The sequence below is a fragment of the Rosa chinensis genome, chromosome 5 (assembly GCF_002994745.2).
Source record: "Rosa chinensis cultivar Old Blush chromosome 5, RchiOBHm-V2, whole genome shotgun sequence".
Lineage (NCBI taxonomy): Eukaryota > Viridiplantae > Streptophyta > Magnoliopsida > Rosales > Rosaceae > Rosa > Rosa chinensis.
The window spans coordinates 86451762-86474552 of record NC_037092.1 but is presented as its reverse complement, the minus strand read 5'-3'; the positions used below and the strand labels follow the sequence as shown (position 1 = coordinate 86474552).

Below are 22791 nucleotides of genomic sequence, written 5' to 3'. Positions count from 1 at the left end.
TATAACACTCTGTCGAACTACGAGACGGGGGAAGAGGGAGGTTTTTCCAAAGCCTATGAAGAGGATCAAAAACCTGAAAAACCTGATAGCGTGTGCTTAGAACATAGAGTTTGTTATCAATGGTGGTCGCAAAGTTCCAGTGATACTCACACCTAGGCAATTGAAACTGGAGAATTGTATTGGAATCGTTGAAGAGGTGGATATTGGATGGAGATCGAGATCGACGAACCTGATCGGCTCGAAATTTATGCAGAACTTCAAATTCAGGCCTGGTCGACTCTTCGCATAGTTTACTCAGATTTAGACGACAGAGTGCACCATTGTCAATATTCATATAAACATACCAATCCTCGTTCGACATCTTTTCTCCTTAAGCAAAGAACCGACTGCTTAAGCGACGGCTTATCTATCCTTCAAACCCTAGCTAGAACCCAATAAATATAAGAAAACAAACCAATCCTAATCAGGAAAGTAAATAATTAAAATCCTGGTCTGACCGGAACAAGCAACCCTTTGTTTCGAGTCAACAACAATCTTTTGTGGACTTTTTATTTGGGCTGGATGATGAGATTGGCCCAGGCCCAAATGCATTACCCAAAAGAAAAAAGAAACTAGTTTTTGAGTTCAGGCACCTCAGTGCTCACACTGAAGAGTAAAGCCGCATCATAAGACACCAAAGCTCTTCTGAGTTCGAACTTCGAACTAACCTTTTGTCTTTCTCTTTCTAGAACAATAAAGTTCTTAGCTTTTTTGTTTTTCTGCTCTTCACATTGGCGCTTTCTAGTGCAAAAAGGTTAGAGATTTATGTCGCATTAATCCTCTCTTGTTGTAATTGTTGTTGTTATTCTGAAATGTAGTAGAGGTTTTGGGTTTTTTTTCCCCAGATGTGTTTCACTGTTGTTGAAATTTTCTGGGGTTTGAGGCAGGTATAGGTACCTGAATTCATACTGTGGTGGTTAGTGAAGTTTACTCTTGTGGGTTTATGGTTTCTCTTTCCCAAAATTTTCTGGGTTTATGTGATTTTGTTTTCTGGGTTCAGCTTACTTTGAGTAGATTTCTGGGTTTCCTGTGGATTTGCTTGTGCTGCTTTTCTGTTGAGAGTTACTGTTGAAAAGGGGGTTTCTTTAGCTTATGGGTTCTGGGGTTTTATCAGCATTTTGGGAATTGCAAGATAATAGTTGCAAAATGACTACTTTTGATTTAGAACAGCAGAAGTTGAATGTTTTTCACCTTAAGAAATGTTGGCAACAACTGTGTGTTGAGTGTTCTATTCCAAGTTTTCCTTCGTTGTGTTATGAATGTGAATTCTGATTTAGTGTATGATGTAATGTAGATTCCATTTAGTGAAGATGGCAACTACTGCTGCTTCCAGCCTGCAAATGGCAACAGCAAGACCCTGCATTTCCTCTTCTCATAGAGTTTTCAGGTCTGGTGCCGCTATGCTTCACGGCAATGTTAAAGTGGTATCATCGTCTAAGCTCTCGAGTGCGTGCCATATATCATCTGTGCAATCTTTCCAGCGGAGCTTTACATCATCATCTTTGAAAATGGATAAGTTTGTTACAAAGGCAATGGCTGGATCTAGTGAGAACAAGCCCTCTGGGTTGCCAATTAATCTGAAAGGTTTATTTTCTTTCCAACTCGTTGCTACCATACTCATATTGGCACTTGATTCATATTTGAGGTCATCTTCATTCCGTTTTAATAAAAAGGCCTTTTTACAACTTCATATATCTTGTTACAAAAAAATCATTTATGTGATTCCTGTCTTTAGTTCTTTTTAGTCTCACATAGTTTAACCTATTGATTATTGTTCCTTATATGGATTGAATGGATTCTCAGTTTTGCAATAAAAAAAAAGTTGAAAGTTACTTATCTCTAGAAGCTTTTAGTTCTCCATTTACATGATTCCCCTCTCTGGTTGTAAACGCATGTAAAGGGTGACTGTAGCAGTAGCCAACGTGCTTTGAGGAACAAAGTTATCTCTACATGATGTACCAGATTACGGTTAATTATTTAATTAAACCATCATTGTGTACTTGCAGAAGTTTTTCTTCAAAATTTAGCTTTCAGGTTTTTACTGATCCAGAATATTACATATGTGCCCAGCTCATTATCTGTATTTCAGTGAGATATTCACCTATTGCTGATCACATTACCTTTCCAACTAAAATTGTATGTGCTTTTTGCAGGTAAGAGAGCATTCATTGCTGGTGTAGCTGATGATAATGGATATGGGTGGGCTATTGCAAAATCTCTAGCTGCTGCAGGTGCTGAAATTCTCGTGGGAACTTGGGTCCCTGTAAGTTGATAGGCCTGATCTTGTGTGATTTCACATTTGCCTTTTGCTCTTTGTAAAATTTGGATAGTGATTTAGTTACTGAATCAGAACCTTGTACCTGCAGGCTTTGAACATTTTTGAGTCCAGCCTGCGACGTGGGAAGTTTGATGAGTCACGCATGTAAGATGTCAGATCTGGGTTCGCATTGGTATTGCTGTTCATTTTGATGAATAGCATCTAACATGATATATGATGTTTCAGGTTACCAGATGGTTCTTTGATGGAGATTACTAAAGTATATCCCCTTGATGCAGTTTTTGATACCCTTGACGATGTTCCTGAGGAGGTAATATTTCAGTTTACATTCATTTAAATAAACTAAAAGTGGCCAGTCATATTGAATCCGTAGACTTTACTTCATCCAGGTGAAATCAAATAAGCGCTATGCCGGATCCAGTAACTGGACTGTCCAGGTATGACTTAAAGCATGTTAGTATTATTTGTTTCCAAATCAATTGGGGAATACGTGAGATTCGACTTAGTTTTTGGCCAACAGTTTTCTATGTTGCTACTCCCGCCTTCCCAAAGTTTGAACTTGAAATTTCATCTGGGTTCTGAATATATGTTTGCAACATGTAGTAAAGTTTTTTTGTTTTTTTTTCCCCCCAAGTATTATTATCTTGGCCAAAGTTCCAATTTGATCATCTAGTCAAGGGTTTTTCGGATTTTGCTTCACTTGCCTCTTTAAACAAAATAATTCTTTTTAATCTTGCTTTGTTATTTTGCAGGAAGCTGCTGAAGCCGTGAAGAGTGATTTTGGAAGTATTGATATTCTTGTTCACTCCCTTGCTAATGGACCAGAGGTACAATAATAAAGTTACAGTCATATTGAATTTTTGGTCACCATTTTCGAGCGCACATTAAAGTTCTCTTTAATAGGTCACTAAACCTCTGTTGGAGACATCCCGGAAGGGATATCTTGCTGCTATCTCTGCATCAAGTTATTCGTATGTTTCTTTACTGAAGCATTTCCTCCCAATAATTAATCCAGGTAAGCTTCCACATTCACTCATTCATTAGTTTTTCTTTTTCTTTTTCTTTTGGTGCACTTGGTCTTTATGTCTTACTGTAAGATGTACTACAGATAAGCCTTGTGTGTGGAATTAATGAGGATTTTGTGCTTACAGGTGGTTCTTCACTTTCTCTTACATACATTGCTTCTGAGAGGATAATTCCTGGGTATTTTTCCATGCATCGTGTTCTTTACAATCTATATGTCCCAGTATTATATGTTAAGATGATTCATTCTTGAATGATAATATGCAGATACGGTGGAGGTATGAGCTCTGCAAAAGCTGCGCTTGAGAGTGACACTCGAGTGAGTTTTTCTTACATGCTTACATGTCACATATCATACCTTTTTTTGTCCTTACAATCTTAATTTGATATAACAATTGGCATTGTGCAGGTGCTTGCCTTTGAAGCGGGCAGAAAAAAGAGAATTCGGGTCAACACAATATCTGCTGGTACTGTGTACACCTATTACTGACTAAATTATCTTTGTAGTCTGTCCATCTATCATATTTTTGGGCCCCATGGATTGATTTTAAATGAACCATGTGTGATCTTATCTCTCTAAATGACCATGTGATCAAATGGCCCCCTCCAAAGCATCATGTGCATTCTGAATCATGAATTCAAATTTCCTTGATAAATTATGAATGACCACTTTGAGGATGACCAAATTAGGCTTGGTGGAGTTCTATTTTCATATTTTTCTATCCGTACCAGCTCAGCTTTATTTCTTGATCATCAGGTCCACTTAGAAGCCGTGCTGCCAAAGCAATTGGATTCATTGATATGATGATTGACTATTCACTAGTCAATGCACCTCTGCAAAAAGAACTATCTGCAGGTGATTTTTTTTTTGTTACTTAAATTTCATTGAACTTTTCCCTTTATTGTGTTTGTTACATTCTGATCCCACAAATCTGAAATAACAGAGGAGGTAGGGAACACAGCCGCTTTCTTGGCATCACCTTTGGCTTCTGCCATCACCGGTTCTGTTATATACGTTGATAATGGCTTGAACACAATGGGTGTCGGAGTTGACAGTCCAATTTTTGAGAAACTTGACATTCCCAAGGATCAGCACTGAGGATAGTCAATGGTTAGTGGTTAGCCACGATCTTAGTCTCTTAGATTGTACTTATAACAATGCAGTTAATTAGATGTCTTGGCCAATGGCCCCATTTTGTCATGAGAAATAGTTTCCCCGAGGACTAACATTTTCCAAGAACTTTGAATCTAAATCCTTTTCAATTTCCCTTTTTTTTTATAAATTGTGCTTGTGAGAACTTGTGTATAAAATATCAAACCCTGCTTGAATAAATGGCATTACCGATCGTAATAGAGAGGCAATTATAAAAGTCTTGTGTAATTTGAGTGCAATTTTCAGTGGTATTTACCACATCTGTTCATTATTTCTGCATTGTCTTGATCTCTTATTGTAACAAGCAATTTCATCAAAGTCGGCCAATGATGCGTCCAGAGCTTCATTATAGTTAATTAAACAAGCACCGATACATGCATCTTCATATTAATACGATCCGGTAAAGTACTAAATGAACATTCATTTCAAAATGTCACCAGGGACATAGTTACCCAAAGTATGCGTGTATACCTACTTGATATTCAATTTGCAGTGAGTAGTTCAAAACTAATACAGCTCCAAGAGGATTAGAGGAATGTCAAAAGGTCAAACCTAACCTAGTGCAAAATGGAATCCAAGTAGAAAGCTGTCTGCCTAATCTGATACTGTGTAATAATGCTCTAGATATACAGCTGGTTGCTGAACAAAATAAACATGCTGTCCGTGTATGACTGTGATCCGGATCCTTTAGTGATCTTAACAATGTTGGTTTTGTGCTTACGTTTAATTACGTTGTCTTGAACTTCTGTCAATAAACTACGTCATTTTGGACACGAGTGCAAAATCAGCACCCTAGGATCAGTAGAGGACCCTGAATCCAACCTTCCCCTCAACTTAAGCTACCGCTTGCACATGTCAAGCTAAAGCTTGCGCTTACAGCTGCGAAGTGCTGTGGCTCCAGAAGCATCATCATTTCCAAAGAATTCTTCTGCAGTAGATTTTTCCTGTACAACCGGGCCATGGTTTCTGGTAAGTTTTCAAATCCGGTTTGTCTGTGGGGCTGTGGCTGTTTGGGAATTGAATGCTGCTGGTTCCTCCTAAGGGGCAGGTGTGCACTTTGTGTGGTCTCTATGAGGCATCAGCTCCTCACCAACAGCCACCATTTCAGTCATTATCTGCAAAGCAAATAAAAAACATTTAAGGACAGACACAATCATCAAAAGGATGGAGAAGTATAATTTAAAAGCTCATTAACCACGACTAATATGCAGAGGACAATCCATGGATCATCTGTGTTATTTCTATAGTTTCTAGACATATTGTTTTTAAAAAAACTACCAACTGATTTCTACGAATGGGATTTTGATACGGAGATGCGCTGATTCCCAGTTTCTGCATTGTACAGACCATGCTACTATACTAAAACTCAAGAAGAAGTAGAATTATATAAATCATTCGACAATGAAGAAATGAAGAAATGGTTATACCTTCCAGTCCTTGAAATCAAATCGGAACACAAAATGGTGATAAGCCACTGCATTGGCAACAGGACCATTCGTAGGTGCTGAACAAGAGAGTATTAATTGAATAAGCCATAGGCATAAATGGTTCAAACGCTACTGTAAACTATATGAGATAAATTAGATTTGTATTGTTTCCTATTCCACTTACAAACGACATGAGAACCATTTGCTTCGACGGCAATTCTAACTCTGCCGTCTTTTGCGAGGAATGAAAGAGCGAATAGATTCTCCACGGTCTGTGCAAAAGACCTTCTATTTAGTATCAAACAACTGAGTTCGACATTCTTCTTCTTCTTTAATATCTCATACATTGTTAACATGTTTAAGTCTGTCTCATTTGCTTCCCCTCCTTCATTAATCTGTTGCGTATAAACCACAAGTATATAACATTAACAAAAGCAGAACACTACATTACAAATTTACAAGTACGTATACAAAAGCAATAAACCTACTCTTGCCACAAGTAATTACTAATTACAGCAAAACATTTTTCACGCAACACACTTGTAAAACGGCTTTACCTGTGTCGGCAGATGAGCTGTGGTAGGCTTTGTACGGCGGACAGCAGCCTTCCTTTCCTTATACTCAGTATCCATGGGTCCAAGCCTTTTAAAATTTTCAAAACCATGAGTTAGAACAAAAAAAATGGAAAGAATCATTAACTCTTGTTTTCATGCAAAGACTCACATTGTGCAACATCCAAAAGCCCTCTTGAGTGTTGGTGGAACAGAAAGTCCAATATCTTTCCAGTTAAGTGAGACATGGGCATCATCTTCGTTCACTGATGACCTATAGACTTGCCCGAAATTTGAAATCAAACTGGTAATGAAATCGCTTGTGGTAGTTTCCCCATTATGATGTGACATAATAGGGGCCACCACGGTTTTAGTTACGTCTAGAAGTGCTTGCGCATCCGAGACTTGTTCTCTGGGAAGCTGTACTGAAAAACACGAAACGGATATCGCCAATTTATCACTAAAAATCAAGATTATAGCAATGTCGAAATTTGTTTAATTTTTCACAGTGATCAAAGAAAACTACTTAACAAAAGTTCAAAATTAACCGGGATACAAACATAATGAAAACATGAATATAGTTTCTCTAAAATGTTAATGGTAATACCTTGCTCATGAAGTCTGTTAATTTCGTCAATAACAACATCAAATTTCTTTGAGTCCTGACTCACTATATCGTCTCTTTTCTCTGCAACATAAATGAAAAGCAAATGAAAACAAAGTATTTAACAAATAGACAATGCAACTCTGATTTTTGTAGTGAATAAGTTTCCGCCAAGTATACCACTGGTCAGCTTCCGGACGGCGAGGTAGCCGGAGCGGAGCTTTCGGCGGGGCTCCGGGTCTTGGCCGAAGTCGAGTCGCTCAATATTGACAGTACCTTCTTTCTCAGCCATTGGAATTTTAGAGATTCTTGGAGCAGAATGATCACAAAGCTGATGAAGAACCCTAAATCCAAGTGACTTTTATTTTTCTTTTTTATAAATACTCTAATAGCTCCTTTATAGACGTCTAAAAAAGACTACCTTAAGGTCTAGGCGTAGGATACAAGAGCCTACAAAAATTGGCGGGGTGCTTAGTTACCAGCTGTACTTTTCCGGTGTTGGACTGTTGGGGCAGTTTTTTTACTATGCGTAAAACATCTTTAACTTTTTTTTTTTTTTACAAGGAGGCTGATGCAGCGGCTGCCCTCAAATATCTTTAAAAATCTCTTAAAATGGGGTAAATAGACAAAAACCCAACTTTTATTTTGGTTAGATTTTAGTTATTTGATATACATTTAATTTAGGCCAAAGTTCCACGTAGATACTTGATATGCATTGATGTAGGCCAACTCCATACAATCGTACACCGGTGAAAACTAGTGGTATAATGGTCTAAAGTCTACTATTGCATGATACACACAAAACCACTCAACTCCTTTTTTTTTTTTTACCAAAATAGGTCAGCCCTTTCATTAAATTCAGCAAGCAGTACAAGAACGAAACACCCCTATGGGGTCAACAGAAAGCAATCGTCCCTTAGAACCATAAGAAACCCTATTCTAGACAAATAGCGACCCATATAATCCCTAGTACACCCATCTTTTAGGAAGTCAACGCACCATTATTATAACAAAAACCAGAAACCTCGAAGCAGGCATAAAAAGGTAACAACTAAGGCACTGGTTTTTGCGACCCAAATATAAATTAAATTAAACTTGCAGTAGAAGGTGACAGACCACCTTCCACATTATCCTTTGCATCAGGAGATGACCCAAAATGGACCCATAGCCCCGTCGAAATTAACCACATCCAAGGCCCAATTTGGGTAAACCCTAGAGCCCAGCAAGCCACTTTAGGAGAAACCCTAGCCTCCTCAACAATTCTGCCGTCGCCGTCAGCTTCTTGGAAACCGCCGCCGTCTCTATAGAAACTACCACCCACATAGAGACCACCACTGCCACCGCAGAGACCACCACCACCCAAGTTCCCATGGGAACACTGACCACTGCCATCATAACCACCATCAAAGACAGATTGCATAATCAGATTTGATGCCCAGCAACTCAAGTCCACCGACAAGCAAGACAGATCTACCATCACCACCATCAAATCGATGCGATCATCGATGCAAGCTGCATGCCGAACACTGGTACCCGCCTTCGCATCCATCCTCCCTAGAGAAACCACATAATTAACATACCAATCCAATCTTAGATCTGGAACAGAGCCACCATCACCACAACCATAGCCGATGACAAGAAGAATTAGGCAGCAGCCTAGGAGCAAGGAGCCCCTTCGAGTTGTCCCGCCGGCACCACCAAGAGTTAGACTAGAGAAAGGTGAAAGGACCCTCCTCTCAGTCAAAAGCACAAGACCACCGCTCCTTGAAAAAAGTCGCCGTCGAGAAACCTCCCGCAAGGGAGTCAGAGAAGAGAGCATAACTACTGTGGGGTGTATGTTCATACGTTGCAAAACCACTCAACTCCTTGCTCCATACAATTTGAAGACTAATCGTTTAATATCGTCAATTTTGTTTCACTTAAAATTCCAAACCACCAGATGCTCATTTCCTCAATAGTGATAGTTAGAAACGAAAAGCACGTTCGATAGGGAATAATAGAATGCTAATGGAACAAGTCAGTAAACTCCTTGGCATCACCGTTGGCTTCTTTCATCACCAGTTTTGATATATACGTTGATAATGGCTTGAACACAATGGGTGTTGGAGTTGACGGTCCAATTTTTGAGAAACTTGACATCCCAAAGGATCAGCACTGAGGATAGATAATCAATGGCTCAACGATTGGCCAGAATCTTAGATTGTACTTATAACAATGCAGTTATATAGATGTCTTGGCCAATGGCCCCATTTTGTCAAGAGAAATAGTTTCCCAGAGGACTAACATTTTTCAAGAACCTTGATTAGAAAAAGAGATTTCTTCTTTTATGTAGTCAAATGCTGTGCTTGTGAGAACTCGTGTATAAAATATCTAACCCTGCTTGATATATGGCATGACCGGTCTTAATAGAAGGGTTACCGTATGAATCTTGTGTCATTTAAGTGCAATTTTCAGTGGTATCTAGTTATTTACCGCATGTCTTGACTTCTAATTATTACAAGCAATTTGATCAAAGTCGGCTAATGATGAGCCCAGAGCTTCATTAATATGATCCACTAAAGTATAAAATGGGCATTGATTTCAAAATGCCACCAGGAACGTAGATACCCAAAGCCTGCATATATACGGATATACCTACTTGATCTTCAGTTTACAGTGAGTTCACAAGTAAAACAGCTCCAAGAGGATTAGGGGAATGTCAAAACGGTCAACCTAACCTAGTGCAAAATGGAATCCAAGTAGAACGCTGTCTTCGAAATTCGGCACTATATAGTAGTAGTCTAGAGATACGGCAGATAGTTGATCAAAATAAACCTACTGTCCCTGTACGACTGTGATCCGGATCCTTTACTGATCTTAACAACGTTGATTTTGTGCTTATGTTTAAAGTTACATTTGTCTTGAACTTTATTCACAATCAACTACGTCATTTTAGACACGTGCAGAATCAACACCCAAGATCAGTAGAGGATCCTAAATCCAATCTTCCCATCAACTTAAGCTTCCGCTTAAACATGTATTAAACGAAAGCCTGCGCTTACACCTGCGAAGTTCTGTGGCTCCAACAGCATCATCATTTTCAAAGAATTCTTCTGCAGTAGATTTTTCCTGCACAACCAGGGCATGGTTTCTGTTAAGTTTTTGAATCCGGGTTGTGTGTAAGGCTGTCGCTGTTTGGGAATTGAATGCTGTTGGTTGCTCCTCAGAAGCTGGTGTGCACTTTGTGCTGTCTCTAGGAGGCATCAGCTCCTCACCAAACAGCCACCATTTCCATCATTATCTGCAAAGCAATTAAGAAACATTGAAGGGGACTGACACAAGCATCAAATGGATGGAGAATTATAATTTATGAGCTGATTAACCGCGACTAACATGCAAAGAACAATTTGTGGATCATCTTGTGTTATTTCTACAGTTTCTAGACACATTGTTTTTTCTTGAGGGATTCTGATAGAGGGATGCGCTGTATTCCCAGTTTCTACATTGTACATATGTTAAGACCATGCTACTACACTAAAACTCAAGTAGAAGTCGAATTATAAACATCATTAACAATGAAGCAATGAACACTAAATTACACCTTCCAGTCCTTGAAATCAAATCGGAACACAAAATGGTGATAAGCCACTTCATTGGCAACGGGACCATTCGTAGGAGCTGAACAAGAGAATATTGAATAAGCCATAAGCATAGATGGTTCAAACACTACCGTGAACATAAATTAAATTTTGCGTTGTTTTACTATTCCACTTACAAACAATATGAGAACCATTTGCTTCGACAGCAATTCTAACTCTGCCGTCTTTTGCCAGAAATGACAGAGCAAATAGATTCTCCACTGTCTGTGCAAAAGATCTTCTATTTAGTATCAAACAACTGAGTTCCACCCTTTTATTGTTCTTTAAAATCTCAGACATTGTTGCCATGTTCAAATCTGTATCAGTTCGTTCGCCTCCTTCATTATTGATCTGTTGGTATAAACCATAAGTATATAGCATTAACAAAAGCAGACCTCTACATTACAAGTAATACAAAAGCATTAAACCCACTCTTGCCATGAGTACTTACAGCAAAACATTTTTCATACAACACACAAACGATTAAACGATTTTACCTCCTTGGGCAGATGAGTTGTGGTAGGCTTTGTACGCCGGACAGCAGCCTTCCTTTGCTTAATCTGAATATTCATGGGTCCAAGCCTTTCAAAATTTACAAAACCATGAGTTAGAACAAAAACAATGCAGAGGAACATTAACTCTTGATTTCATGCAAAGACTCACATTGTGCAACATCCAACAGTCCTCTTGAGTATTGGTGAAACAGAAAGTCCAATATCTCTCCATTTGAGACATGGGCACTATCTTTGTTCACTGATGGCCTATTGACTTGCCGGAAATATGTAATTAAACCAGTAATGAAATCGCCTGGGGTAGTTTCCCCATTAGAATGTGACATAACAGAGGCCACCACGGTGTTACTTGGACAAGTGCTTGTGCATCCGCTACTTGTTCTCTCGGAAGCTGAACTGAAAAATCCAAAATCCCAATTTACCACTAGTATTGAAATTCATTTTACTTCTCCCAGTGATTAAATAATTTTTGTAAATTGTAAATGTTAATGGTAAGGCCTTGCTCATGCAGTTTGTCAACTATATCAATGATCACATCAAACTTCATCGAATCCGGACTCATTAAATCGTCTCTTTTCTCTGCAACACAAATAAAAAAAGGAAATGAAACCAAAGTATTTAACAAAGGAAACTTTGATTTTTTTTTTTTTGTGAATAATTTTCCGGCAAAAATATACCACTGGTGAAGCTCCGGACGGCGAGGTAGTCGGAGCGGAGCTCTCGCCGTGGTACCGGTTCTTGGCCGAAGTTGAGTAGCTCAAAATTGACAGTACAGCCATAGGAATTATAGAGATTCTCGGAGCAGATTGATCACAAAACTGATGAACAGAAGAACCCTAAATTTACACAAGAACCCTAAGTCGGTGGTGAAAAGACTACTCTAGGCGTAGGTGCCAAATTTCAAGAGTCTAGAAAAATTGGCAGGGTGCTTAGTTACCAGCTGTACTTTTCCCGCGTTAGTGCAGTTTCTTACCCTGCGTGAAACGGTTTTCACTTTGACTTTGGGGAGATTTTACTTATTTGATATACATGTAATTTAGGCCAAAGTTCCAGGTAGATACTTAGCACGCCCACATTGATGTAGATCAACTCCGTACAATTTGTTTCACTTAAAAGTCCAAACCACCACATGCTCATTTCCTCGGAAAGTGATATTTAGGAACGAAAGCACGTTTGATAGGGAATAGAATGCTAATGGCACAAGTCAGTAAACTCCAAAAGGATCACAACAGTGTCAAAACCAACCTGTATGAAAGGTAGAATCTAATCTAGGTAGAAAGGCTATCTACCTAATCCTATATACAAGCCAACACACGGTTGATCACTGAATAAATACAGCAGGACTATCCCATAATAGCTATAGCTTGCGCTTAGACCTGCGAAGTGCTCCTCCAGCAGCACGGTCATTATCATATTCAGGGGATTCTTCTACAATAGCTTCTTCCTGCACCATCCGGCCGCGATTCCTGGAAAGCTTTCGAATTGGAGTTGTGTGTCCTGTTTGGGACACGTATGCAGCTGGTTCCTCCTGAGAGGCAGGTTCGGAGCTGGCAGGGATTCTATGTGGCATTAGCTCCTCACCACCAGGCACCATATCCTTCATCAACTGTAAGAATATAAGAAAGGATATGATGTTCTCAAACATGGATGATCAAGCATAACAAGGATCCATTTGGAGATGCACATGATCTAACACTCAACACAATGCTTTTGTTTGTGTTGGGGGGGGGGGGGGGGGGGGGGGGGGGGGGGGGGGGGGGGGGGGGGGGGTGGTGATTTCATTAGCCACTAACCAAAAAATAACAAACAAAATAAAAAGCTTGAACAATCCTCTAGTTTAGATGCCTGCTTTCTTTCAATTTCATTGTGAAAGCTAGTAGGGATTGTCATTATATTTCTCAAACAAGATGATTACAACTCCGTACATACTACATACAAATAAGAAAAAAGTGGTGATCTTTTGTTCAATTTTATAAACTATCTTGCACCCAATCAAGAAGACGTTGCAAATAAAACGTAACACTAAAAGAATGAAAAGTGGACTATACCTTCCAGTCCTTGAAATCAAATCGGAACACAAAGTGTCTATAAACAACCTCACGAGATGCCACTTCAGTGGCCTTGGCAGCATTCCTTGGTGCTGAAGAAGAAAAAGAATAATTGGATAAACCAGAGGAGACAATTAAAACACAAATCTAAACAAAAAGATAATAGTTAGTATTCTGTTGTAATATACATACCAACAAAATGAGCGCGATTTGCATCAACTATGATTTCAGCCCGGCCATCTTTAACAAGGAATGAAAGAGCGAATAAATTCTCAACTGTTTGTGCAAAGAACATTCTGTTTAATATTAAACATTCCAGTCGGACGCATTTCTTCTTTCTTAATATCTCAAACATCGTTGACATATTCCTATCCGTATCAGTTTTTTCTTCTTCCTGTGCATCAATCTGTTGCATAGAAAACACAAATGTGTAAATAGCACTGGCAAAGTTCTCAAATTGCAGGAAACATTCCTACAGTAAACTATTTCAACAGACATTGCCACTGCATTGGCTAACACAGAAATATTAGATTTACGATTGCCCTATTAGCAATAATTAGACTATCATTTCCAGATCATAAAATACACCCAATATAATCAACTTTACCTCCTCAGGCTCATCAGTTGTGGTAGGCTTTATTCGTCTAGTACGAACAGCTGCCTTCCTTTCCTTATACTCAGTATTCATGGGTCCAAGCCTTCAGCAAAGTAACAAATCACAATTTAGTAAATAAACAAGGTAAAATACACACAAATCCTTTACAAAGGGGAATTCATAACAAACAACTCACATTGTACAGCACCCATGAGCCCTCTTGAAAATTGGTGCCACGGCCACCCCAACATCTTTCCACCGAATCGAGGCATGGCCATCCCTTAATTGTCCAAAATCTCGAATCAAACAGGTAATGAAGTCTGATGGAGTAATGCCGGCACTGGACTGTGACTTCACAGAGGTTACCAATGTGTTAGTTATGTCTAATAGTGCCTCTGCATCTGCCACTTGCTCTCTTGGCTTCTGAACTGAAAAGAAAAAAAAATAACAGCAAACATTGCAAACTTATAAGAAATTAACTGTATCTGAAATTCCATCCTTCTCAGTAGTCAACAACACATTTCGAAGCAAAATTTATTCAAAATGGCAATATAAAAACCTCATTAAATCATTTTTCTAAGCAATCCCTTTAAAAAAGTTCGACATTTTAATTTCATTTTCTCCATTCTCAACTTTTTTTTACCAGTAAATTTAATCATAAACTCACAGAGTGAAAGGGATTACCTAGCTCATGCAATTTCTCAACTCTACCAATGATGACGCCAAATTTCTCCGACTCCGGCTTCAATAACTCATTTCTCTTCTCTGCAACAAACACAAAACCCAGCTATTAAACAATAAATTCGAATCTATAAAAAAACACAAACCAAAATTTCAATTTCGAAAACAAATATAAATTCCCGATAATTAGAGATACACACCACTAATGAGGTTCAGGATTTCATTGTAGTCAGATCGGAGAGCTCGCCGTTGACCGGCGTCCTGATCGGTTGACTCATTTTCAACCTGCTCGGAATTGAGTCGCTCGCGCTTCACGGCTCGGAGCCGCTCCGCCTCCTCGCCGTCATCGACGCCACGGCCTTGACCGGCGCTCCGTTCGCGTTTCGCGGTCCTCGGCATCGAATCGGAGGAGGAATCTGGAAAGCCCTGAATCCTAATTGAAAGGAAAGTAAACCCTAATTTTCAGAGAGAGAGAGGGAAAGTGTAAAAATTGGAAAATGAGGTTGGGTTTCCTTTAAAGAAGGGAGATAATTTTTTAGGGGTTTGAAACTTTAAACGCCGCGGTGATTTTCCCGCTCGTAATAATTCGGGATTTTTGGTTTTGGGGATTTGAGAGGTTTTGATTATGAAACCTAAGGCTAAGGGGATGAGTTTTGTGTTTAAAATTTTGAATTTTAAATCGAATATCATATGATGTAACGATGAGCTGTTCGCTTGGTTTTTTTGGGCTGATACCTTGGGGCTTCTTATGTGTTGTAGTTATTTCTGTTTGGGTTTCTTGTGTGGTGTAGTTTAAGATGTATTTATTTTGGGCTTCTTGTGTGGTGTTTACACATCTTATGGGCTCCTTTGTTCTATTATTATCCAATGAATTTGGAAGTGATACGTTTTTGGCAAGTGTAATACTCGTGGTGGATTTAGGGTTATGGATCCACCTTTTTAAAAATAAAAAATAAAAAAATTTAGCTGTGGGCTTTTGTTGGAGATAATCTAGAGTTCTAGACGGTACTGGATTGTTCTCAACTCATAGTAGATTCGTCGCTTGAATCTACTCGAATATGTTTGGAGGCAGTTTCTGGATGTGAGTTTAAATGATCTCATTATGTGTCGTGGTTTGAGAAAACCATATGAAAGAATTTTTTTTTTTTTGAGTAAAAGTTGCACTCTAATTTTTTGTAGTCAGCATTCCCTCCTTAATCTATACTAATCTTTCTTCACACATGTTTTGCATGTGTAATTAGTTTTTTTTTTTTTAATAGCAATATATTTTATGAATGTCATAATTGTTCTTGTGATTTAATCAATTCTCAAAGTTTTTTAATTTTCTAGAGTCATTTCTGTCAAAATTTTTTATTTTGACTAACAAACTCTTTTCTCTTAATAATAGTATAGATTATTATTATTATTATTATTATTATTATATATACACTATTATTAAGAGAATAGGCTTTGTTAGCCAAAATTGAAAATTTTGACAGATTTAACCCTTAAAGATTAAAAAACTTTGAGAATAAATTAAATCACAAGGGTAAATATGATAATTATAAAATATATTTTCATTAAGAAAATTAAAAAGAAATGATTTTACAACCCCCACTTTTCTCTAAATCCTAAATCTATTTCTTATGGGTGGGCGCGGTTAGGTGTTAGGCCAAAACCGCAACCGAACCGCTTCATTAGGTTGTGCTTTATCTAAAACCGCTACCGCATTTTAAAAACCCACACCGCTTACTTCAGTTACACCCTTTTGAGGTGCGGTGCAGATCGGTGTCCGTTGTGTTTGGCTTTTTTTTTTTTGTCCCGCATATTTTTGACCAAAGTCGATAAATTTAGCTGTCCTAAAATGAGCAAAATCAACTATCAAAATATCAACAAAATAAACAAATCATAATCTATTCACTAAATCAAGTAATGAACATTTCAAATAACCTATTCATGAAATCAACATCTCAACTAGATAAATAACATTAACAATTTGTTAGCGTCCCAGTTGGTGTTGTTCCCATGCTTGACCTAGTTGGTGTCACATTGGGAGTTTGCGATGCTCCACTTCCCTGACAATGAAATCAAACACATAATTTAGCAGAAATGAACATAGTTTGCGCTGCTCAACTAATTTGCTGTACTAGTAGCTCAATAACAGTAAACAATGAAACAATCAATTAACAAACACTCATTGTCAAATAATTATCAAACACTCAAACAGTCATTATCAATCAATTATCAAACACTCTGTAAAGGAAAACTAATGAAAACTAATTATCAAACACTATGTAAAAAAGAAAGAAAAAGGAAATACCACACTGAAATCAACAGATCAACAACAACCAGACTTGAAATCAACAGATCAACAGCGTTAAGACTTGAAATCGAACTCAAAATCATCACTATCCACACAATAGCTCAATCATGATTTCAGACTTCTCAAACAAACTTAAGAATCAGTGATAACAAAACCAAATCGATTTGAAGAACTGAAGAAGCAAACAAGAATTGAGATAACATAAACAAGCTGAACCCAAAATCGATTCGAAGTCGAACTCAAAATCAAGGTGAACCCATACCGATTCCATCCGGAGATGAGATGAGAGGACGTCCTCGGTCAGAGTTAGTCAGCCTTAGTCGACGTCTTCGGTCGGTGTTCGATTGCTATGCGTCGAGAGAAAAGAGGGATGTCGCTGTGAGTTGAAAGAGAGGAGAGGACGACCTCGGTCGAAGTTAGTCGGCCTTATTCGACGCCTAAGGTTGCTGTTCAATTACTGCGAGTCGAGAGAGAAGAGCGGCTGTCGCTGTGAGTTGAGAGAGATGAAGGTCTCGACGAAATGAGACAGAGTCGACATGAGTCAGCTAGGTTTTCTTCAATGAAAGCAATCAGGTGCAATGAGGAGTATGTGTAACCGGATTTGAACCAATCAAAATTCGACAACTATTAAAAATAATATAAATAATATTAATTTAAATAAATATTAATTATTTGGACCGGTTTAGTTTTTTTCGCCCGGTTCAGGACCGTATATATCCGGTCTGGTCTGGTCAAGTCTTTTTTTTCCCCCTATTTCATCCGATTCGGTCCCCGAGCCGGTTTTCCTGGCCGGTCCAGCCGGTTTTTGGCCTCCGGTTTGGGTTTCTGCCCACCCCTACTAGTATTTATTCTGCAACAACTATCCACCTTTCTTTAAAAAAAAAAAAAAAAAAATTTCGCAGACTAGTTTTTTTATTACTTTATCTCTAAAAATTTATGGCATTTTGGTAATAAAAGCAACATATGTTAATGAAAAAAAATATATTTAAAAACTTATTTGAGATTCTAGATTTTAGAAACAGGAGTGTAGATTTCAGTTATTTCACTCCCATTTTTTTGTTAAATATTAAAAGACGGTTGAAAATTAACTTTCATAATTTATGCATTATTCTGGTAAAAAAAAAATTTTGACAAAATTTAGGGATCGTAACGTCAGAGTAGACAATATCCCAATGTAATGATTGCTCGTTGATGAGCATTGGTTGCCTCGCCTATTTGACCGACACTTCATTTATATACGAAGCGATGTTATACGTGGCACTCACCAACTTCCCTTATAATTGAGATTCACTCTTGTTTCAATCTTTATGTCATAATTAATCTACAAGATTTGTCAGATTTGTCGTTTATATCGAATCAAATCTTTACTTTTTTAGATCATATAATAACGATATTTTGTCTTTCGCACCATATATGTGCATGCACCATTCCTAACGCATACATCTACCAAGTTATCGTCAAATTTCAAAATTTCAAAATTCCGACCACACCCATCATTTTCTTGCTACGGAAAAGTATTTCAACATGTTCTTCTAATCTTCTCCACCATCGATCGGGGTAGAAGGGTTAGTTTCGGAATTTTGTTACAGAAAACCCAATTCGAAGTTTAGGCCCAAAGGCAGTGGAGCGAGGCCGCGAGCTTTAAGAAAGCCGAACCACGACTTGACCCAAAAAAAAAGGAGGCACCAAAATGGAAATATATAAAAGCGACGAACAAACATAATAAATCTGTACATTTCATCACCCCATCCATAGTGTTAAAAAAAAAAAAAAAAATGAAACTTTCATCTTTGATCGTATAAAACCAAAAACCCTAATTTTGAAAACTCAATGATGAAATGAGAGGAGGAGCATGGCTAGTAGGGAACACGAAACGAGCGCGCAACCGTGGGGCACGTTAGAGGAGCTCTTGCTGGTGTCCGCCGTGAACCGTCACGGCACGAAGCGCTGGGACTCCGTCGCCAAGGAGGTTAAGTCCCGGAGCTCCACGACGACAACGGCGGTGTTCACTGCTCAGAACTGTAGGGACAAGTTCGACGACCTCAAACGCCGCTTCGTCGTCTCGCAGCAAAACGACGCCGAATCGCGAAGCGGCGACGACGACGGGCTGGCGTTTATGGTTGACGAGCTACGCAGGCTCCGAGTCGAGGAGCTCCGCCGCGAGGTCCGCCGTCGCGACGTTTCGATCGTGTAAAAAATTCTCGCCGTGCCTCTTTGATTGAGATCTGACTGTGAGACGTCGTCGTTTCAATGGTCTTGGAGATCTGAGAGTGTGTGTTTGTATGTGTTACAGGTCGTTGGAGTTGAAGGTGAAGAAGATGGAGGAGGACAGAGACCGGAGCTTGAAGGCGGAGCGGCCGGCTCCGGTGAAGGATCTCCATCGCGACGGTGGAGGAGGAGGAGGAGAGCAATCGGAGTTGCCGGAGAAACTGGCCGGAAAACCAAACTCCGGCAGAGACTTCGTGTCCGATTCCTCCGAGCGCGAGAACCGATCCTTCAACGAGTCCAATTCCACAAGCCAGAGAAGCGAGGCGAAAGCAAACGGCGTCGTGGAGAAAAAAAGGGATGCGGACGCGGAGCCCGGCCCGGAGAGGAACCAACCAGATCCGGTCCAGACCGAAACCCGATCCGAACCGGCCTCCGCCAACGGTAAAGTGATCGACGACGACGACGACGACGTGGACGATAAAAACGATCGCCAAGGCGGAGGAGGAGCAGAGCCGACAACGACGGGTCGACCCGGCGAGTCGAACGAGTTGTCGGGGTCGAAACGGGCGGTGGTAAAGGAAGTGAGGAAGCAGAACAGCGATGTTCAAAGCTCGGCTAGCTTGACGAGGAGGAGGAAACGACGTCGTAAAGGTGGCGATAGTAGCAGCGGCGAAGAGCCCGAGGGTGGTGAGGAAGTTTCTCCCGCCACCACGAAACGGGTTAAGCTCGTTAAACTTGAGCCGTTGGTCAAGGTCCTCAGGATCGTCCGCTCGCATCGGCTCGGCTCCGTATTCCAGCGCCGGCTTCGGAGCCAGGTATTATTAATTAAATTATTTTCAAAAAAAAAAAGAAAAAGTAATTATAATTATTTTTTCTCATAAAATTCAAATATTTAATCAAGCTACCCAGAAAAAAGGACGAGGAGAACTCTAAGTTAGACTAGTTTCTTTTCGAGTCCGAACCAATCACGGTGTGGCATTTCCCGGTGACGATGGTGGAACTGTCATTCTGGGATTGAGTGGGGGTATTTTGGTATATTGGGAGTAGAGTTAATGAGGCAGTAACAGTGTAATTCAATCTTGAGCGAGGATGGCATGAACCTTGGGCTACAGTACAAAAAACATAGTCAAGATGGGGATGAATTGGCTTAGGTGGTGGTGGGGTCCAGGGTTGGAGTTTAAATTTGAGGTTAACCCCAAGGTCGTAGACTATGGGACTATGGGGACGTTACGCTTTGACACTAGTGTATATGTAACCGTCGATCTTTCGTGGCCGTTTACTTGATTTGATTTGCTATGAGTGGCCATTTTCCTGGCTAGAAAGCCTGGTGACAGAAAGTGAATTCTGTCACGTGAGTCGGATATTGATAGAAATAAAATAATGTTCACTCAGCTACAGTGAATTTATTTAGTGATGCTTAATTTGAATGACTGATAAGGAACACTGTATTAAGCAGTTGGGATTTCACATACTGGTCGAATCTAATAATTCGTTGAAGTTAAATGCATCCCATGAATTCATCTTTCCTTTTTAATCCCTCCATTTAAGTTCCCTCTTAATAAGCAATACATTTATTATGTACTAGTGTTTCTTTATTTGCCCAAAATTATGCACTCAATTTTTTGGTGTATAAATTTGAGTAATCTATAATGTTCCGCCCGGAATTGACGCTAGCCCCCAACAACATAGAGAATGTTACACTCACACATGCGCAAGGTACAGCTCCTGAAGCGCTAAAATGGAAGTGGCGGGCCACTATTGTATATTGGGTCCTCACACCTTCACTTTTGATGCACCAAATTACCATGAAGCCCCTAATTTTTTAAGCGTGTTGAATCCTATCCATGGTTTTATTATACTGATCAAGAGCCGTCTGTTTCATTTTTTTTTTTCTGTAGGAATCACAAAGGTACAAGAACCTGATTAGGGAACACGTGGACCTCAAGGTGGTCCAATCCCGGCTCGAGAAAGGGGCCTACAACGACTGCACCCACAAGTTCTTCCGCGACCTCCTCCTCGTATTCAGCAACGCCGTCGTTTTCTTCCGCAAGACCGCGCCGGAACACGTGGCGGCTCTAGAGCTACGCTTGCTGGTGTTGAAGGAAATGAACGACCAGCTACCGAGACCTAGACCCGCCGTGAGCACAGTGAAGCCCAAGCCCAATGTAGAGTCCGATATCACTACTACTACTACTTCCATGAGACCCAGCAAGTCGTCTTCGATCGTTGTGTGCGGTAAACGTGGTTCCATCAATGCATTATCGGAAAACAAGAAAGGAATTGTTAGAAAGGTAGAGGTTGAAGAGAAAGAAGCGAAGGTGAAGGTGAATGGGAAGAAGGTTGAAGACAGTGCACCGGTTAAGGTGGAGGACAAGGGTGTGAGGAAGAAAAGGTCGGCTCAGGAAAGAAGGGGAGAGAGAAGGTCGAGGACGACGACAACGAGTAACAGCAAGAATGTAGAAGCGAAGACAAAGCATGAGTCCGGCGGAAATGACGTGAGTATGCGTGATGGTTTGGAGGCGGTGAAGAAAGAAGACGTGAAGAAGAAGCAAGGTGCGGCGAGCTTTTTGAAGAGAATGAAGCAGAATGGTAGTAGAGGAGTTGGACGGGGAAAGAACTCTTCAGATGTTTCAGAGGATGAGAGTAAGGATAGTATGGTGGACGAAGAGGAGGAGGAGGAGGAGGAGGAAAAGAAGAAGAGGACAGGGAGGAAGAAAACGGAGGTGGAGAGGAAAGTGAGGGTGACTCGCAGCTCTAATGGAAGGCGAGGGGGAAGAGGTCAGGAAAGCGGTGGGAGGGGGAAGAGAGGGGTCGGGAGGCCGCCTAAGAAAACAGAGACGGCGGCAGCTGGAAGCGGAAAACGGGGCAGAGACAATGGCGAGGCGGATCAGGTGGGGAGTGCAGGGAGGCCGAGGAAACGAACAAGGAGGTGATGTTCATGAGTGTTGTATCATGTAAATTAAGCTTAGAGCGTGCTTTGGTTGGTTTTTGGTTCTTGTTTTCATGTTGCTAGCTAATGCTATAGGATGCTTAGTTTCAGTTGGTTTTAGTTACTTTGGCCCAAAGAAGGCGACAGAGAATCGGGGTATTACAAGAGGGGGATAGAGAAAAGCAGAGATGTATCGTGAACTTGTAGAATGCTTTTGGGCATCCATTGCATATACACAGGTTTTTTTTGTTTCCTGATTGCAACCATTCTAGTTCTTCAAACATTAGACATTTTCCAACCTATCTACAAATACACTAAAGATTTGGAGGTTTAAATATTAATTAGGGACATTAATTTTAATGTGAAGAAAAAAAAAATCCTTTCCTACTGTAAAGCGTAGATCCAATTTTCTTTTGGGCTTGGATTCTTCAGGTCTGTTTAGAAGAAGAGAATAATGTATCATAGATTATTTTGGGCTTATAATTTCTTTGCATGCTGGTCTCTTGGGTTGGTCGTTTCCGATTTGTGACCGACGAATCTTCGTTTTCAATCCCCAATTAAACTTCATCTTTTCGATTGGTCTGCAATTTTCAGATTTTTTAAAAAGTAAATTGAAGGCCGTTGGTCATTTAAGTGTTACGAACAAATTAATTACTTCGTGTAACAATTAAGATCTTCAAGATGAACGATGTAAATCTGAATAGTTGATGGATTGTTAGCCTTTTAAATTATCTTATTCTTTGATAAAAAAAATAAAATAAAAAACTTAATTTAAAAAACGATTCATTCACTTAGTTTCTTCATTTTCAACCTTTATGCCTTTA

The 22791-nt window shown here is 39.7% G+C and overlaps 4 protein-coding genes and 1 pseudogene across 4 annotated transcripts; 2 read left to right on the top strand and 3 right to left on the bottom strand.

Annotated features, from left to right (window-relative positions):
• Positions 1-645: 645 nt before the first annotated feature.
• On the top strand, positions 646-4710 carry LOC112165883 (enoyl-[acyl-carrier-protein] reductase [NADH], chloroplastic). The gene is made up of 13 exons (XM_024302579.1): positions 646-793; positions 1334-1623; positions 2193-2302; positions 2406-2461; positions 2543-2627; positions 2707-2754; positions 3070-3144; positions 3221-3332; positions 3469-3520; positions 3608-3659; positions 3750-3807; positions 4098-4196; positions 4285-4710. The coding sequence occupies exons 2-13, from the start codon at positions 1350-1352 to the stop codon at positions 4437-4439; spliced, it is 1176 nt and encodes a 391-aa protein (XP_024158347.1). The 5' UTR covers positions 646-793; positions 1334-1349; the 3' UTR covers positions 4440-4710.
• A 405-nt stretch (positions 4711-5115) lies between these two features.
• Positions 5116-7384, bottom strand: LOC112164373 (non-structural maintenance of chromosomes element 4 homolog A). The gene is made up of 7 exons (XM_024300576.2): positions 7256-7384; positions 7079-7159; positions 6644-6896; positions 6478-6562; positions 6105-6315; positions 5921-5997; positions 5116-5608 (listed from the first exon to the last, which is right to left on the bottom strand). Exons 1-7 carry the CDS (start codon positions 7365-7367, stop codon positions 5531-5533), a joined length of 897 nt encoding a protein of 298 aa, XP_024156344.1. The 5' UTR covers positions 7368-7384; the 3' UTR covers positions 5116-5530.
• A 2150-nt stretch (positions 7385-9534) lies between these two features.
• LOC121053090 lies at positions 9535-12204 on the bottom strand (annotated as a pseudogene).
• Positions 12205-12340: 136 nt separating this feature from the next.
• On the bottom strand, positions 12341-15205 carry LOC112168147 (non-structural maintenance of chromosomes element 4 homolog A). The gene is made up of 7 exons (XM_024305269.2): positions 14729-15205; positions 14532-14612; positions 14044-14275; positions 13860-13950; positions 13445-13658; positions 13253-13344; positions 12341-12810 (listed from the first exon to the last, which is right to left on the bottom strand). Exons 1-7 carry the CDS (start codon positions 14925-14927, stop codon positions 12562-12564), a joined length of 1158 nt encoding a protein of 385 aa, XP_024161037.1. The 5' UTR covers positions 14928-15205; the 3' UTR covers positions 12341-12561.
• A 3344-nt stretch (positions 15206-18549) lies between these two features.
• LOC112166487 lies at positions 18550-22215 on the top strand. Its single transcript, XM_024303352.2, has 3 exons — positions 18550-19020; positions 19124-19853; positions 20937-22215. The coding sequence occupies exons 1-3, from the start codon at positions 18683-18685 to the stop codon at positions 21969-21971; spliced, it is 2103 nt and encodes a 700-aa protein (XP_024159120.1). The 5' UTR covers positions 18550-18682; the 3' UTR covers positions 21972-22215.
• The last annotated feature ends 576 nt before the right edge of the window (positions 22216-22791 follow it).

Excerpts from the sequence above, each read along its gene's own strand:
- LOC112164373 (XM_024300576.2), bottom strand. The coding sequence starts at position 7,367 with ATGGCTGAGAAAGAAGGTACTGTCAATATTGAGCGACTCGACTTCGGC. Across the intron at positions 6,563-6,643 it reads GCTTTTGGATGTTGCACAAT|GCTTGGACCCATGGATACTG; the intron begins GTGAGTCTTTGC and ends AAATTTTAAAAG. Across the intron at positions 6,316-6,477 it reads CAGCTCATCTGCCGACACAG|ATTAATGAAGGAGGGGAAGC; the intron begins GTAAAGCCGTTT and ends TATACGCAACAG.
- LOC112166487 (XM_024303352.2), top strand. The coding sequence starts at position 18,683 with ATGGCTAGTAGGGAACACGAAACGAGCGCGCAACCGTGGGGCACGTTA. Across the intron at positions 19,021-19,123 it reads CGTCGCGACGTTTCGATCGT|GTCGTTGGAGTTGAAGGTGA; the intron begins GTAAAAAATTCT and ends TATGTGTTACAG. Across the intron at positions 19,854-20,936 it reads AGCGCCGGCTTCGGAGCCAG|GAATCACAAAGGTACAAGAA; the intron begins GTATTATTAATT and ends TTTTTTCTGTAG.
- LOC112168147 (XM_024305269.2), bottom strand. The coding sequence starts at position 14,927 with ATGCCGAGGACCGCGAAACGCGAACGGAGCGCCGGTCAAGGCCGTGGC. Across the intron at positions 14,613-14,728 it reads AATCCTGAACCTCATTAGTG|AGAAGAGAAATGAGTTATTG; the intron begins GTGTGTATCTCT and ends TGTTTGTTGCAG. Across the intron at positions 13,659-13,859 it reads CAACTGATGAGCCTGAGGAG|ATTGATGCACAGGAAGAAGA; the intron begins GTAAAGTTGATT and ends TCTATGCAACAG.
- LOC112165883 (XM_024302579.1), top strand. The coding sequence starts at position 1,350 with ATGGCAACTACTGCTGCTTCCAGCCTGCAAATGGCAACAGCAAGACCC. Across the intron at positions 2,462-2,542 it reads AAGTTTGATGAGTCACGCAT|GTTACCAGATGGTTCTTTGA; the intron begins GTAAGATGTCAG and ends ATGATGTTTCAG. Across the intron at positions 4,197-4,284 it reads GCAAAAAGAACTATCTGCAG|AGGAGGTAGGGAACACAGCC; the intron begins GTGATTTTTTTT and ends CTGAAATAACAG.